The sequence below is a fragment of the Aulostomus chinensis genome, chromosome 19, assembly GCF_037954235.1.
Source record: "Aulostomus chinensis isolate RoL2024-O1b breed Wild chromosome 19, RoL_Achi_v1.0, whole genome shotgun sequence".
In the NCBI taxonomy this organism is placed as follows: Eukaryota; Metazoa; Chordata; class Actinopteri; order Syngnathiformes; family Aulostomidae; genus Aulostomus; species Aulostomus chinensis.
Genome location: NC_141338.1, coordinates 15,212,498 through 15,229,964, shown reverse-complemented (window position 1 = coordinate 15,229,964; position 17,467 = coordinate 15,212,498). Strand labels below are relative to the sequence as shown.

The 17,467-nt window shown below is 43.6% G+C and overlaps 1 protein-coding gene across 4 annotated transcripts in view; it reads right to left on the bottom strand.

Annotated features, from left to right (window-relative positions):
* Positions 1-16,780, bottom strand: part of epha5 (EPH receptor A5) — a 66,755-nt gene extending 49,975 nt beyond the window's left edge. For 2 of the 4 annotated variants that reach the window (XR_015110433.1, XM_086187791.1), the window contains exons 1-3: positions 16,499-16,780; positions 10,737-10,801; positions 1,511-2,231 (exon numbers count right to left, since the gene is read on the bottom strand). Coding sequence is in view for 3 of the 4 variants with exons in the window: in XM_086187791.1 (XP_086043917.1) it covers positions 1,511-2,231; positions 10,737-10,801; positions 16,499-16,589 (877 nt within the window). In the remaining variant the exon portion in view is untranslated. Of the gene's footprint in view, positions 1-1,510; positions 2,232-10,736; positions 10,802-11,398; positions 12,024-12,223; positions 14,856-16,498 lie in introns of those variants that run through there. The other 2 variants (XM_086187794.1, XM_086187793.1) reach the window with 2 other exon arrangements.
* Between the last annotated feature and the right edge of the window lie 687 nt (positions 16,781-17,467).

The following is a 17,467-nucleotide window of genomic DNA, read 5'->3' as shown; positions in this document are numbered from 1 at the left end:
CAACTCCAACAACCTTTTGAGATTCGAGGTACAAACGACTCTTTCCAGCTCAGTCTGCAGAAAAACAGAGCAGTTTCTCTCGTCTTAGCTGCTGTCCACACAGACACAAACCGCTTTTTTCCTGCTACATGCTGAGCGAGTATATTTTTACTAAGTATGTAAATATGAAAACACGTTTCAAATGAACTCCATTTAATGGTGTCTGTGGTCCATGGATTGAACTACAGCCTAGAATCCACCCGATCCACGTTGATTTATATCAGCAGGAAGATGAAACATGCATTAACATCATACAATATGCAGATGATACTGTGCTCTCATTTAATGAGTTTGTTTTTTCTATTGCAGTTTTTCTTACTATAATTCAGTTCCGTGTGATAAGATGCAGACTGAACTACAATGCAAACAGGATGTGCAACCAGTGTGCTGCAAGTGATGCGTTACGTTAACGATGTTAGCCGTATCTTTTTCAGATTTCAACATGTAAAAAGTTGATTTCTTCATTGCCATTTTGACTAATCTATGCACTTTGTGGAACATTGTTTTAGCTCAGGGATTTTTCACGAAGTAAAAAATGTTGATTTGGTATCGGCCAAGAAAAATGCAATAGTTGCATCTCTACTTTTATCACAGGCAAAATATTGCGATAGTATCATGAATAACGCACGAGAGCCAACATGATTTGTGCGTAAGCATTACCAGAGCAACAACTGACAAGTGATAATTCTGCAGAAAGATATGAATTCATGCATAAATTATACGATGCACATATTTCTGTATTTTCAGGATGAAATACAACAACACTAGCATTCAGTTGACCTGACCTGTTAACACCACTTAACTGGGTATTCAGGTATTGTTCAGAACATCATTGAAACATGAACACTGTATCTGCATTCATTTCATTGTGCATAACATCTGGTAATAGATGTTCATTTTCTAAGCGGCATAAATTAAGCTGAAGTTTTTTGTTTTTTTTAAATACTTGTCACTGATGTCCTTACTCAGATTTACGAAATAATCACCCATTGCCGTTTCACTGTTTTCGACTCTCAGAGCTTCTCCTAGAGTCTAGTGTGCAAGCCTGAGAATTGAGTCATTCAAGTGACAGTGCAGAAGAAGAGGAAGAAGACTGGAGACAGAGTGGAGCAGAGAGAGCCAGAGAGGCCCTGGGTGCCTGTGGAAATGGCAGTTAAGGTCGGCGGTGGGAATGTTTGGGCTGGAGTCAGAGCAGAGAGGCAGCTGTGTTAGAGCAGCAAAGTGCTGCAGGGCTCCAGGGAATACCCTCCACTAAGCTCGCCAGAAACACACAAACACAGACACACACAGTAAACAATCTCAGAAGAATAAACAGAACCATAGCCACACTCAAGCACACAATACTTAGAACAAACACACACACGGATATGAAAATAAACACAGAAGCTGAGAGCGAACCCAGGAGGAACTCACGCACAAATGTACAAACACCAACTCATCAACTCATCACTTTCACACACTCTCCTCTCACCTTGACAAGAGCCGCTGATTTCCTCATATCCTGGCTGGCACACACACTTCCCGATGGGCACCAGCCACTCTCCCTCTGTGCTGCAATGCATCCTGGGAGGCTCATATAAAGGCAGGGAGTTATTGACGCAATGACCCACGACCTCCACCAGCTGCGAAGCCTCTGAACCTGGGATGGTGTCTGAGAACTCGGCCAGACTCTTTACCAGAAAGGGGCAGCGTTTGTAGAAAACGCGCACCGACACCAGAGCGATACAGGCCCCCAAATCCTGAAAGGCCAGGTAGAAGCCCTTCCGAGTCAAAGGGCCTAAATCGCGGACTTCGGTGTTGAGTTTCATGACGCGGTCCCCCAGGTCGAGCTCTGTGAAGCTCTCGTCAGCTGCGATGGTGTCGATCTTGATGTATCGGCTCTCCTTCATGGCCCTGTCTTCCTCCTCCGTGATCCCCACGCCGTCTCTCATCTCTCCATCCTCCAGTTCATCCTCGTCCCCGTTCGTTTCGTAGTAATACATGTTAAAAGTCTCCTTGCAGGTCCCGACTCCCCCCGGGAGGCTGTTGCAGTCTCTCAGGGTGAACTTGAGCTCTATGTAGACCCGCTGGGCTCCCTCAGTCAGTATCCAGTTGGTGTGAAGCCAGTTGTTCTGGTTCTGCTCCATGACCCGACACACTTGGTAAGTGTGGATGGGGGCGTAGTCCTCGTCTACTTCGCCGATCTCCTCCCACTGAAGCCGATAGAAGAGGGAGACAAATAGAAGGTCAGACTAAAGAGAAAAAGTACAACCAACACAATTGGTTGGAGCTGATCACAATCTCTTCTTTCTTATTATCTGATCCAACTGGGAAGAAAGACGCTGCTGCTTATTTGTGTGTTGCTTTGCAAGCGGATTAGTTTCTCTTTATGGGAGTGTATCCGAGTGGTTACGTCACCATTAATTCATGATAGTTACGACTGATAGTTTTCCAAATAAGTCAGACCATATATATTTCAAAGGAATTTTCAATAACAACTGAGAAATGTGCTTAAGACGAAGAGTCAAGGTCAATGTGACGATAAAAAAAAAATTCTGTCCATAACTCGAGAATTCATGTACAAACGGCACGAAACGACAAGGTGGTGACATTCTAGATCCAAAAGGTCGACTTCAATGTGATGTCATAATGTTTTTGTAAACTTTTTGTTGGCCATATTCAATATCATCTCAGTAACACCTTGAACTGTATCACATACAAATCTGGACAAACATGAATGAAAACGACAACTGGAATGGTGGGCTGACTTGTACAACCGCGAAATGATAATCCCAGTCTGTGACAACGTAATCCAAACAAGATGAACTTGTCAGCTAACTGCTGGATAATCACAGTATCATACTTAAGAGTGGGCTTGAATGTCATTGTTGCTGCGACGAGTACCGTTAGCACTAACGAGCAAGTATTTATCTACAGTTGGAAGTAGTTAAAAGTTTTCAAATGATATGCAGGTGTACTGAGGAGTCAGATCCACGGAAATGTGTTAAGAATGAGGTATAGCAATGCCATTTGAAAGGCTTAACTGTGGAGAGAAAATTATGAAAAGAGAAAGCGAGAGATAGTGTGTGTGTGTGTGTGTGTGTGTGTGTGTGTGTGTGTGTGTGTGTGTGTGTGTGTGTAGGATAGGTATGGATATAGCAGAATAATCCTCCTCCCTTCCAGCTCATTTCCTCCTTGTGAACAGACAGAAGAGCGATACGGTGTTAGAGGGTATATATTCATATAGCATGAATCAGGAGTGGAGTACTTGTCAGCAAAAAACTGAATTAACATGCACTTCTAGGTGTGTACACCTGTGTGTATTGCACAGCTGTACCCCTCAGGTGTGTATGTATCTACATGTAAATGATTCTTAGTATTTCAATGCCAATGCGCGCGCGTGTGTGTATGTATGTATGTATGTGTGTTAGACTGCAGCATTAATTCCTTCTGTGGGTCTCCTGGGAGATGGCTATTATCTGCATCACTAGCACTCTCCCATGGCTAATACAGGAGCTTTATCATGTCACTGTAATATGGCCAGAGGGAGCAGACTATGATCTGGTGTTACAGCTTAATAGCCCATATTAATCAATCCTCTCTGTAGCGGTTGTATACAACCTTCTGTCTTTGTCTCTTCTTCCTCCACTCTCGCTGTCTTGTTCTCCATCTGTCTTTTTCCTGCTGATTATTTGTCATTCCTCCCTGTTTTTTGTGGCTTTTGTTTTCAATGATTACTCAGCTTCTAAACCATTTGCCAATGAATGTCGGTATTGTCGAGTGTTATTAGATTGAACATGTATTGTAAATGCACATGGCTTTGTGTTGATGTGTGTTTCTATTATTCTATCTCTGTGAGGACCAAAGGGAAGAGAAGAGTGGGGCTGATTAGCAAAGTGACAAGAATTTAATTTCAAACGATACATTGAGAAATAATGGGATGTAGAGGATGAGGTTAAAGATGTTTAAATATCTGCTATTCTAGAAAAGATGTATCTTTTATGTGTGTGTGTGTGTGTGTGTGTGTGTGTGTGTGTGTGTGTGTGTGTGTGTGTGTGTGTGTCCTATCTCGCCCAGACTCCAGCCCAGTCAGTCCCAGTGCAGACATTAAGCCTCTTACTGGTTAGATCACACAGATCCACCAGCCTGCACTGAGCTTCATACAGCTTAAAACACACACACACACACACACACACACACACACACACACACACACACACACACACACTTAAGATTGTCTCTCAAGAGTTGTGAGGATCCTCATTGACATACTTGTTCACACACACTCACACACACACACACTCAGCATTCTCTTGCTTCCTAGAATCAAATATCTGCGGTCGCCAGTGTTGGACGTTCTCCAGCTCTGCAGTGCTACTGTATTAATAATGTTTGATTACAAATGTAAATGGGACATGACAGTTGCACGAGCGAACTCTTCAAACTGAGTCATTAAAACAGTGATTTAACATGAGCTGCATGCAAGTAAACACCACACAAACCCACTCCAGCACTGAAGTTAACACCAGCCCAAAGTGTCACAGCTAGATTCCTATTTTCAACGCTGTTTTTTGGAGTGTTTCAGTGGAACCTTTAGACTACAAGCAGCAGAGCAGCTTGAGGTGAAAGCAGAGGCGTTTCCTAGGAGGTTGAAATGCACAATTCAAGGAATCTTAAGAGACTTTCCATGGTATTAGTCAAGCTGGGTCCTAGCAGGTCACACACAAAGCTGGGTGCAAAGAGTGAAGTAGTGCAGGGTCAGGACCACCCATGATGAGAAGGAGAAGGACGCACTATACAAGTACACGTTTGAAAACTTAAGCAGGATTACATTCAACATCAGCGTCTTCTGTATTCATGTTTGAGTGATTCTATGGGGCAGTTTTGGTTTTATAATGCGATATAATAATCTCTCCTACACCCACATCGGGTTTTACATGATTCACACAACCACCTGCGTTCTAACAGGGTCAGTTCACAAGTTTCTCCTCTTAGAGTCTTTATCCGACTGGTTTTACCCAAGTTGTGTTTATCTGAGGGATTTCGGCTTTTTGTCCCATTTCAACTTGAAATGCATCACATGGCAAGTGTCACGAACCGTTTCTAGGACACAGGAAGCGCTGTTAAGCTGTGTTTGTAATGACGGGATTGCAAATTTTTTGACCTCAACCACCAGGCCCTCCTCGCTCACTGTTATTATATCAAAGATGGCAACAGCAAAAGGTAAAAACTGGGGCAGAGAAGTGGGAAGTAATCAAGGAACACATCGGCTTTGTGGACTACTCAGCCTCTGGCAACATGGGCCAGTTTGTCAGAGGTTCATTGCAACTAGCAGAGTTCAGAGACGACAAAAACAAGAAGACTGCTTCATAAAGTAGCCACTCAGTTAAAAGTTTAAATGGCTCCAACAAGTTTGTTAAACGGTCAGACAACAGCTACGGCTCCAACCCTGCATTTCAGCCCATGTGTCCCATCTCTTCTACACTCTACGGCTGTTTAGGAGAAGGCACCCAAGGCTGCTCAATCCTGATTGGTCGGAGCGGCTCAAACAGAAACCAGAAGCTTCCTGGCCCCGACTACAGATGGTGTATGCATGCAGAATCTGTGTCTGGGGATTAAGTGGAAAGTAGTAGCCTTTTCTCTGCATCATTCCAGGTGCAGAAACACTGTAAAAGAGGAGAGTGGCGTGAAGCGGTGCTTTGACACATTCCAGCATGGGTCAACCAGCTGGTGTTACAGATAGAAAATGACAGCAGCCGTTTTGATGCACACCATTCACTGGTGTGGGTGCTGGCCTTTGCCAAACCTGAGACCTTCCTGTGCCAATAAGAAATGTCTTGAATATACTATGGGTGAGGATGATATTTGAATGCATATATGCACACATATACAGTACATGAATACACACACACACACATATATATATATACATACATAGATACACACATACATACACATATATGCGTACATATACATACATATACATGCACACACATATATACATTATATATATACTGTATATATATATACACAGTATATATATATACACACACAATATATATATATGTACTATGTATATATATATATATATATATATATATATATACACACACACACTGTATATAAATTATATTTTGCCTGATATTGATTTGAGGTTCTTCATATCAGCCCTATTACCTCTCATTCACCTCCACCTCCTCTCTACTCCTCCTCCTCACCTTCGCCCTTCCCTGTAAACACTGAACCGTCCCTACAGGCATCTCTGCAGTTGTGTGTGTGTGTGTGTGTGTGTGTGTGTGTGTGTGTGTGTGTGTCACATCTGTCAGCGGACCTCCCGTGGCTGTGCTGAGTGCCCTCCTGGCTCTAAGTCTGTAAAGCTGTCTCAGACTTATTATTACCACCCATTACTGCTGACCGTCATGACACAGTAATAGAAGTGTCCTCCTCGCCCCTCGCTCATGGAAGAGTCCCACACCGGCTTATCCCATTTCTGTATCCATCTCATTCCTCTGCCTTTTCATCTCATCCACATCTATCATCATTTCCCCAGTACGTGTCCCCTATTATTATTACTATATCCAATCCAAAGTCCAAACCACTTCCTTCTTTCTCTGCTCACTTGTATTCCTCCATCCATCCCTCTCCCATCTCTTCTTTCCTCTCCCGGCTGCTCTCTTTTTTGATTCTCAAAGTCAATTTTCACTAATAGGTTTCCTTTACTTTGTTGTTTTCATGCAATCACATCATTTCTCCATCATGTCCTAGCATTAAGTAGCAGCATCAGCGAAAACATGTGCAGTCCAATAAATCTGGAAGCAAACGCTGCTGAGAACATTCAAATCGCCACTCCCCTTCCTCCTTAGGGCCCCGACACGCCAAACCATCCCTGAGCATTCATGCCTGACCATCAGCCCACCTGTTTTTAGTGTGTTCAGCACCTTTTACACTCGTCTGCCCTTATCCATGGCTGTGGGGTTAACTGAGCATGCCGAATCAGTGCTGTTGCACTCAAATCAAACAGCTTATACACTTATACCGGGGGTATTCATTTTATCTATTTATGTCACATCATTTTCAGACAGGCAGTAAACAGAAGGTTGTTGACTATAAGTGGCAGCTGCTGAACTTTTGCAAGATTTTTAAGGCCATTGCCTTTTAATGTGATCAGTAAAGCTGCCAATCAGGACCTGCAGGATCTCAGAGCTGTGGAGCTGGGAAGCTAACGTTAGCTCAAAAAGCTGCAAGTGCCAGCTGTCAGGTTTTGCTAACGCAACAACAAAAAGAAGTCTATTCTAAGAATGTATCAATTTGATGAGTCAGAGGTGTGAAAACATTTAGACAGTTTGGCTTCCTGCAATGATGAGTCTTTTGGTTTCCTACCAATTTTTCATGTCAAAATTTTTGGCTCGTGCCGTTCCTCAGAGTTTTCTCGAGTTGAAAGTTTTAGCTGTCGACCTTTGTGTGTGCTGTTCTCACTTCCGTGTCTAGTAGACGGCTAATGTCCAGGAAGGAAAGTAATCCATACAGTTGCATCACTCTCATCCATTCCATCCTGACTTTGCTTCCTTTATTATTTTTCCTTTTCATTTCTCTCCTGTTTTTTGGTATTCAGTTTTCCTGTAAACTCAGCATTGTTCAATAAATCTTAATCTGCTGCTTTTCTGTTAGCACAAATGTTATCGCTAAATAAGTCCCTTAGGTCTGCATTCGTGGCTTCAGTTAAAGGAAGATGACAACTTTCAATGGACTGTAGATAAACTTTTTGTCCATCCCCCTCCAGGGCCAGACGAGACGATACATCCCCTCTCTGTCCTCTGTGTGTGCATCATGGAGCTGAAAGCCGCAGCTGACTGCTATTTAGCTTAGCACAGTGAATGGTAGCGAATGGGAAGTGTTAGCATACCTCCGTCATAACTCAGATGGATCAAGCTCAGGATCTTGGGCTGTCCAGAAGTAACTCTGCTCATCCATCTCTTACAAAGTCGGCCATGATTAGTAGCAGCAGTCACTCTTCTATTCAGCAAACGTTTTGTTACATTCAGGCTTCTCCGGGGGAATGTCAAATCACTGCGCCCACTCAGGAAAGTAGTTCCAGGTGTGCGTCTGACTCTTAAAGTACAACATCTGGCGATTTTGAATTGGTATTTCATATCAACTGTATGCACGACCCTAGAAATATGAATGCAGGCAAAAACCGAGCGTGACCCTAACCCTCACGCTTTGATGGCAGGATGCTAACATTTACTGTGCTAAGCTAACACTCAGCTACTGACTGCACACACAGAGGAGAGAAGGTCATCCATCCTGTTGCCTGTCTAAAGAGGACAGCAAAGCAGCAAATTCCCCCCAAAAGTTGACATGTTCTTTTAACTTCAGGGAACTTCGTCTGTCCTCCTAATGACCCTCGAACATTTTATAACTGTAAAATATGAATAACACTATGTCTCCTCTAAGCAGTGCTGATTAATTTAGTTAATATCTGCTTACAAATTATTTCTCCCTTAATTCCCTATCTGCCCATATCCTCAAACCTCATCAATCTCGTCTGCGTGCGGCTTACACCCACCCTCCTTGAAACAGTAGCGGACACAAAATTAAGCTTACTCCCTCCAGCCTCAATACAAGTTTGAAGAACAAATCAACACACAATGGCTGTAGGATAGAAAGGATGGCGAGATTTTAAAAAAAGGACAAGCAGACTATCAGGAATATGAGACAAAAGGTAAATAAACAAAACAAAAAAAAAACAGCTGCTCCTTGAACATCTTATTTAAGTATAGAAGACTGCTGCTGCTTAGGGGAAGCGAGTGTGTGTGTGTGTGTGTGTGTGTGTGTGTGTGTGTGTGTGTGTGTGTGTGTGTGTGTGTGTGTGTGTGTTTAAGCTGATAAGCGGTTGCTGCCGATTGGGTTGGTTCTGTTCTATTATAAGTGACCCTGAGAAGAATAATACCCAGCAACAATAACTTCTAAAATGCCAAAGAGATTATTTTTCTTATCATTTTTAAATTTAGAAAAACAATAAATAAATAAATAAATAAAACCGCTAAGAAGGATGTGAGGTCCCTACATCATCAGGCTGTTTACTCTCTCACTCTGCGGCCAACCTGAACGCAATTATTGCATTGAAGGAACACCCCCCCCCCCCACACACACACACACACACACACACACGCACACAATTCATTAATATGATTGCGGATATATGCTATGTGCTTTTGTCAGCACTATCTCTCCCATCTACATGCAGCAACAGAGCAGACCGGGATTTGAATACCGAGAGCTAGAAAACGCCGTGGTCAGCACTGCTGCTCCGCCATGTATAGGTGCATATTTGCACACAGGAGCAGTGACTATACGAGCTATTTCTCATCCACAAATTAATTCCTGTTTAAAACAACCACGGCACTCTGTCAGTCTCTCCGGAGGTTGGTGGAATTAATTTCTTTCCAGGAAATGTGACAGATGTGATAGTGAACTCACGGGTAGAGGTGTTGAAACTATACCTAAATATATTTTTGAACAGTAATTTCTTTTCAATGAAATACTTTTAATAAGTCATTCTCTAATTAGCCAACACCCAGGGAATACTTGGAAATGGAAATACAATCCCTGGCTTGAGAATAATAAATTCCGCTGTGACTTTCAATATCTTATTCATGAATTCAATTTACCCTGATAATGAAGTAGAAGTTCCTGGATATGAAATGACCTTTGGCATTGATACCAAACCAATCAGGCACCTGCACTTTACCGTAGGACAGCTCAAGGTGCCATTTATCACGTTAGAGGAGTTTTGTATGGACTTAACTTCGCTTTCAGTCACAGGTCAGCACATTTTTTTGCTGATGAGTAACATTCATCAAACTTCATCAAAAACAAGGCACCCTACCACAGCAAAACCTCAGGAATGGCTGGACCGTGTTGGAAAGCATCCACAAAAAAGTAATCAAACGCTGATCTGCAATTCTGAAGGGACTTCTAAAGTCAGACTTCATAAGTAAAATCACCATCACTGTGTTTAACTCCCTTTTTTATTTGGTCGGTGACACAAACAAACACTTTGCATCGCTCAGACCCGCCCCCTTCGCTAACAATCGGCGCTCTGACCCAAGAACAGTGGAGTCTCTAAGCATCGGAAAGAAAACCAAAGAGGTTTCTGCACAACTGAGTTCTCTGTGTTAGTTACTGCATAGTTGAATCCACTGGAGACATTGGGCTCTATTGAGGTGCAGTTTGGGAAATGGGATAAGATATCCCTCCGTGAGCCTCTCAGGGTGCCTCGTATCAGAGTTGCATTTATCCCATGTGCATAATTGTACCATCATTTGAACTGATAAAACAAACTTAAACCAGATATTCACGGTTCCCAACTCTGAGCTCTGAACTCAGGATGTCCGAGTGTGTTGGGTAGCAGATATGACACACCCCCCCCCCCCCCCCATGACACAATATAGAACTATTTTCCCGGATTCATGTTAAAAAGAGAAGCAGCCAATGGGAAACTGCAACACTCAGCTGCTGCCACAATGGAACTTGATCACTCAGCAACAAACCAGCAGTCGACCATTTAAGCAGCTGTGACTTGCAACTCCTTCATCAAGAAATACAGAGAGAACTTAGAGTATGCATCCATGGCAGATTTCTGTAGTATTACTGCAAATTTGATTCTTATTTACAGTAAAGTAAATTTCATGTACGTCAACAACAGTCTTACTCACCCCATTCTTCGGGTAGGCCACCCATCCCAGGTCTCCCATCACAGAACGAGAATCCAGCAAGTTCACTGTTGAAGATTAAAATCACGGTCAGACTTAAGTGCAGACAAACGATGAGCAGTTTAAAAATGCAACTTCTAGAATCGAACAATGTGTTTTCTCTGTCCTGAAGTTCATCTGCTAGTTTTTCACGCACATGAACAAAATAAAAACATTCACTACTACAGCAGCCATGAGCGGGTCATCCTACTGCCGCTCACGACGGAGGCTCTTCTGTTGAGCGAGAGGAGGGTGAGACCTGATGGTGGCGCTATAACTATGAGTTGTAGATGTCTTCAGGATGGGAGTTGGGAAAAAATCTGACCATGTGGAGTCCATACAGTGTATAACAGTTTCCTGTTCGTGAAATATCAAAATTGTCAGCCTTGCAATGGCAACAACCGTTAAATGAAAACTCGCAGTGACTCATCACCGTCACCGTGATGATGCCATGATCGCAGTTTTTGAGCAAAAGACAGAAGAGACTATTATTTTGAAGTATGAGCGAGTCAAGTTCAGGTCAATCCACACACACCTGTCTGGAAAGTAGACATGCCAAACTTTGTGCGTAATTACATTAAAATAGACAGGCAAAAAGAAATTTGGAGAAAAGTATATCTGATTACTTCAGATGGAGGTATGCTAACACTTCCCACGCAGTACAATTCATTATGCTAAGCTAACTAGCAGTCAGCTGGTTTGGTGTGGGTTAGCTGATGTGGGTCTTGGCTCTTTAACTCAGCGCAGAGGACAAAATGGGATCCATCTTCTTGTCTGGCTCTGGAAATGACGGGCAACGAGCTTATTTCCCGAAAAGTTGACGTGTTCCTTTAAGAATGTGCCGAGAATTGACAGCAACACAAGGAGCAAACTCCACTAAGAATCGAGCAAAAGATGTGAGGCGATGGCATATAAGCAAGAGAGTAAATGCAGGGGAAGGTCCTTGCATCGGTACACACACACACACACTGCATCTTTTACTGTTTCTGCATATAGCCTCTTTTGCAAACTGCTGGATGCTCTGAAATACCTAAAAATGCAAAGTGCACTTGATTCCAGGAGCTGTGGAGCAGCTCTACGGTGTGGGGTAAACATGCAGGTGGGTCGGACCAAGGTCGGATCACATTCCCTTCACAATCGAACCGCACAGGAGTTTATTCTGAAGCGTACCGAGACCACCTCTTCTACAAAATCCCGGTCTGCTTGCTTGGCCCATCAAAAAGCAGTGCAGTCCATTCGTGTAGGTGAGAACACTTACCTGAATGAACTGCACCGTGTGTGTGGGCGGGTGATGGGCCAGAGTTTGACCTTGACCTTCCTTGACTTGCAGGCAGTAAACATTGTGTGGTAGCCCTCCATGTTGTCCCTTCAGGTATGTTTGGAATAAAAGCTTCACTGCCACAGCATCAACATGGAGGTCAGTTCAAACACGTTTTCAACCTGTATCTCACCCTGCTGGTCGCCTCTTCATCGGCGTGTTCCTCTGACTGAGCGATCATTCTGCAGTCTTTTTGCATCCATGAGCATAAAGTCACTCCTTCCTGCACTACAGGGACTTTTCCAGGGCCAAAGTTCAGTCTTTATATATATTATCTGATTTATGATAACAGCTGACTTGTTCTGTACACAGTGTCTGAAACAATATGGCCACAAACAATAAAAGTGAAAGTCCACATGAATGACCTGTTGTCCTGCTCCCTAGTCTCCTTGTGTGTGTGTGTGTGTGTGTGTGTGTGTGTGTGTGTGTGGGGGGGGGGGGTGATTAGGCTCCATTCCAGAACTGCCTGGTGGTTTTAGTCCTTTATTACCTTTACTACCCAAGCCAATGTTACACAGCTGACTGTGTGTTACACAATAGCCAGCGAGGATAAACATGCTGAGAGCGCCATAAAGATTCAAGGCAGTAACTGCTGGAGACTCGTGAAAAACACACAACACCTACAGTGAGCTCCCGGGACACAGCTCAACTATGATTCCTACAAATGATTGGATTCATCTCTTAAAACAGCTGTTGGGTACAACATGTGCCAGCAGATCCACCAGAAGGACGAGCTCCTTCCTGAGAAGGGGAGGCAAGTAAAGACGGGAGTTGGGTAACTCTGCAACCCCTCCCGACACGCTCCTCTCGCCTAACGTCTGCACCGCTCTGCGGAGAATAATAAAAGATGTCCTTAGGAGGCGATTAGACAACTAATTAGGCCATAAAGAAGAGATAAGTGATGCTGAACTAGATCATAAGGGATGCATTACCTCTCTCGCTCCGTCTCTCTCTCCGAGGATCAAACCATCCAACAAGTTACGGCTCAGCTTTGACGACCATCTACGAAACTTATTATTAACAGTCATCAGTGTGAATGAACGCCTGGTTTCAAGTGTTGTAAGTGACATTACTTGAAGGATATTCAGAGTATTTCAAACACCACGAGGAGCGAGTGGATTTTTTATTATTATTTTAGCTCGGGGAATATTCTTAAACTTGTCCTTGAAATGACAACTGAATGTGTGATTCATGCTTAAAAAAAAAAAATCTAAATATATTTAACTTGGACACTTGTGGCAGTTGACGATGTAACAAAATGATCCATACAGCAATGTACTGCTATACTTTTTCACAATACTACATATCGATACTACAAACCCTCGTATCAATCAGTCTCAATATTTTGCTGCCTTGTTTCACAATACTGTATAGATATCCTAGCTCCTATTACTGTGAAGTACTGCATTATCACATTATTGTATCGATGCTCCAGTCCATAGCATCACTCCGGTATCACAGTACAATCTACTACAATGTATTTTCCACAATACTATACATATCCCAGCCCCTGGTATCAATACCATATCTTTTGGCAATATATCATGATATTTTCTTGTCTTTTCACAATACTCTCAATACTCCAGCTCCTACTGTAGTACCAATAACATAGAGTATCACAAAATATCGTGATACAGTGGGATTGTGACCCACGTATGTTATGGCGGCAGTACTCAAGCGTGTTCTTGTTTCAGTGGAAATGCAAATAGTCAAATATGTTGGATTGGAAACTCTGAAAGTGACAATTTTTTCATCGCTTTGCGCGCGGACTTGATGGACGTGAATTATTAGACCACCCAGGTGGCACACGCCAAGTTGTACTTTCAGCTGTGTTTGGAAAATTTCAATAAACTTTAAATTCAAAAAGGCTTTCGCAATATTCATCGTACTGCAATGTATCACGATAAAACCGTGCCCCCCGTGTCTCGCGGTATATCTGAGCTCCTTGCCAACGCTCAGCCCCCTCAACGCATCTGCAGGAACATCCATCTTAACGTCTGGCAGCAGGATGTGTCGGCTCGCACCCTCAGGTCTTAACAGACAGACAAACACTTTGATCAAATGTGCAAATCCACCATTACCAACAAAAAAGCTCCCTAATGTGAGGCCTCACACAAGCCAGATCATCCTCATTAGTGGGGAATTATTACTAATCAAACACAGTGGAACACAGATGTGAGGCATCCGGACCTGCGTTGAGAAACTCTCAGAAACTGATCTATTTAAATAAGAACGGATTTGCTTCGAGAGAGGAAATTCATCAACGTGACGGTGCAGCAGTTTTTCCTCAGTATCACTCAAGTAGGGTAACGGCTGGAGGAACGTTCAAGTACGCGCAGCGTCAGCAGATGTTGCACTGGACGTTAGGGCTGGAGACTGGCGAGGAGCCCACGAAAGGGGAGGAAGCATGGGTCACGAGTCACGATACAACATCTGTATCACCATGTTATGATACAAATACTGCCATACTGAAAATTCTGATTCCAAATGTACAACTTGTGTGTACCACCTGGGTAGTTTAACAGAATAAAACTGAAGTGTTTTTATCTCACCGAGTTTGTCTTTAACACCGAACGTGCACCCAGACGTCGGCTTCCGAAGCAGCAGGCGTCGCTCTAATGGCGTCCGCCATGACAGTCTCAGTTGTGACTGAGGTACGTGCAGGTAACGGGAGACAAATAGCAGAGGAGACGTCTTTATTTTTTTTTAAAAAGTCTCTATACTGGCAGCTGGAATATCACTATCATATTTTGTGTGTGTGTGTGTGTGTGTGTGTGTGTGTGTGTGTGTGTGTGGGGGGGGGGGGTTCTGCTTTTACTGCACAGCCTCACAAGTTGCTAATGTCCCATAATTCCTCAAAGACGTTTTAAGCCACCTGAAAAAAAACAGGTAATTTGTCAAAATTACAATAAATGAGCCTAACAGGGGAACATTAATTCTGGGTGTCACTATTGTGTATGATTGTCTTCTCAAATGCAAATATGGGCTGAATTCATCCAACAGCCTCTGGTAAACACATCTTTGTGTTGTTTTTGTGAATCTGTGATTCGTCAAGTACACGAGTTTGAAAGTCAAAGACGAGAGCTGCAAAGCGGATGAACGTCTTCAGTCATGACATCAGAATTCAGAGGAAGTCTCCCGTCTCCTCGGTACCAACACAGACTCAACACCCGGGCTGCTGCCGGGACAAAAACACCCTCACAACTTAAATCCAAGTTTTATTTGGGACCCAGGAGTATTTCACTGTAAATTTAGGGGATTTTTTGACGACAAAACTCCTGCGTAAATCAATCTTGGAGAGGTTTTTAAGTCGCTGCAGGCCTTCTTTCTAGTGATTTGGGTTGGAATGAAAACTTCTCAAACTTTAGTTGAACTTATAAACCAGTTTGTGCCGGTTTAAAAATGCACTTTAGTCCATGAATCCAAAAAAAAAAAAAAAAAAAAGGGTTTAAAGCCCCTTTTTAGTTGAAATGTAATCCGGAGGACGGTGATACACTCAGGTGAACCTGGACTGGGATCGATGCCCTTCCCACCCACCGGGACCCCCAGCCATCCTGTGACCTCACAATAGAAGCTGCAGCTTTTGTGAATCTCTGCCTGCATAAATCTGCCAGGAGAAGAATAAGCAGGTTGATGGATGTTGTCGCTTTCCGGGATAATACCATCTAATAGCCCTAAACAATAGCCTTCATTTCAGGCTATTAAAAAGCTGCTCCGGCTGCAGACAATAGCGTGGGAACAATATTTCACACGCTAATTCAGCGGGGGTTTTTCACACATTTTTAAAAATCCTCTAGCAGATGTGGTTATTTCAGAGCACTTTCTGAACATTTCAAATGGTGAAGCCAAAATATGGCAGGTGACATGCAGGACTGGAGCAGCTGTAAATACCGAGCAGGGTCTTGAGTTTTAACTCAGACCGACAAAAATATTAAATATTTAAAGGAAACGATAAGAAATACGGTACCGAATGTTCTAACGTCGCCTGCGCCTTGAAGAGCTAATAAATCCCAGTCAATTAGAAGTCATTTCAACACAAAGGCAGCTCTCTATATTAAAAATGATTATGTGTCCAGGTCACGTCACCGTAAATGTTTCAGATGGATTTTGCAGCGCGCCGTGCATCTGTCTGCGCCTCCAACACTGATAATCCGAGGAGACGCGTGTGTGCAAACGCCCCCCCCCCTCAAGTAGGAGCACGCAGCTATAAAACCAAAATGTTATAAAGATTATTATCAAGTACAAATCGTAGACGACCTCCCCCTCTGTCCCTGCTGCCGCCCGCGGGAGCGTCTGGAGCAGGCAGAGAGGGACGCGGTGCTCCATTAACTGGAAACACTTGGCACGGCGGGCGGAGGTGACCCGTCCACCGGCTCCATTCACTCTGAAGTGTGTGTGGGTGTTTTACCTTCATTTGCAGGGATACACCACGCCACACACCAAAGCCACGTCCATGCCACCACCAGCCGAACGCCAAAACTCCACCAGCGTGATTGCATGGCGCATCCAAAAAGAAAGAAAAACACACACACACACGCACGCACGCACACACAAGCGGCTACAGGGGTAGAAGGGGAGGGGGATCGGCCCTAAAGAGCAGGAGTTTCGGTCAGCATGAAGCGGAATAGAGCCGTGTTGGAACCATCGGTGGCGTCCGCTCCGAGACGAGAGCTCATGTTAGGCAGCGGGCGGAGGAAGGTACTGAGAAGCCGAGTGCGCTCCGGTTTGGAGAGGCGGGTGGCGCGCCGGAGGGGGGGCGGGCTAAAGCGCCGAGACCGTCCAATCAGAGAGCAGCCACAGGTGAACACCGCTGCTGGACTCTTCCCTCCAAATGATAGAACAGGGGTGCCCAAAACTTTTACTCTGGAGGGCCAAAATTGAAACGCATGGTGGAAACACAGCGCAAACACGAGACGAGACGAAGATGGGCGTCAATGAAATATTTTGGGTTTTCACAAAGATGCGACAGTCTGTGCTCGGCAGCTAAGATCTACCAGACTGGAGTGTTTGCTGCTGCACCAGGTGGACTAGAGAAGGAAATGCACTGACTGATTTATGGTCTTGTCTATGAGGACTGGAGGGATTTGGGTTGTTTTAAAAAAAATGCCTTTTATTGTTATTATTATTATTATTATTATCTTTGTGTGTATGTGTGTGTCCTTGTTTATTTATTTGTCTGTGTGACACCTTTAATTGTGTCCTTGCTAATCTGGCATTTGTTTCATGTCTTGTATCCAACTTTTAAATTGGATAAAATTACAATTATTATCAAGAAAATTAAATGTAAACGACGTTGAATCTAATGATGATGGAACTTTTTACGACATCTGGATGGTTTAGAACCTGGAGTCCAGATGTTCGGCTCAGATTATGAGCT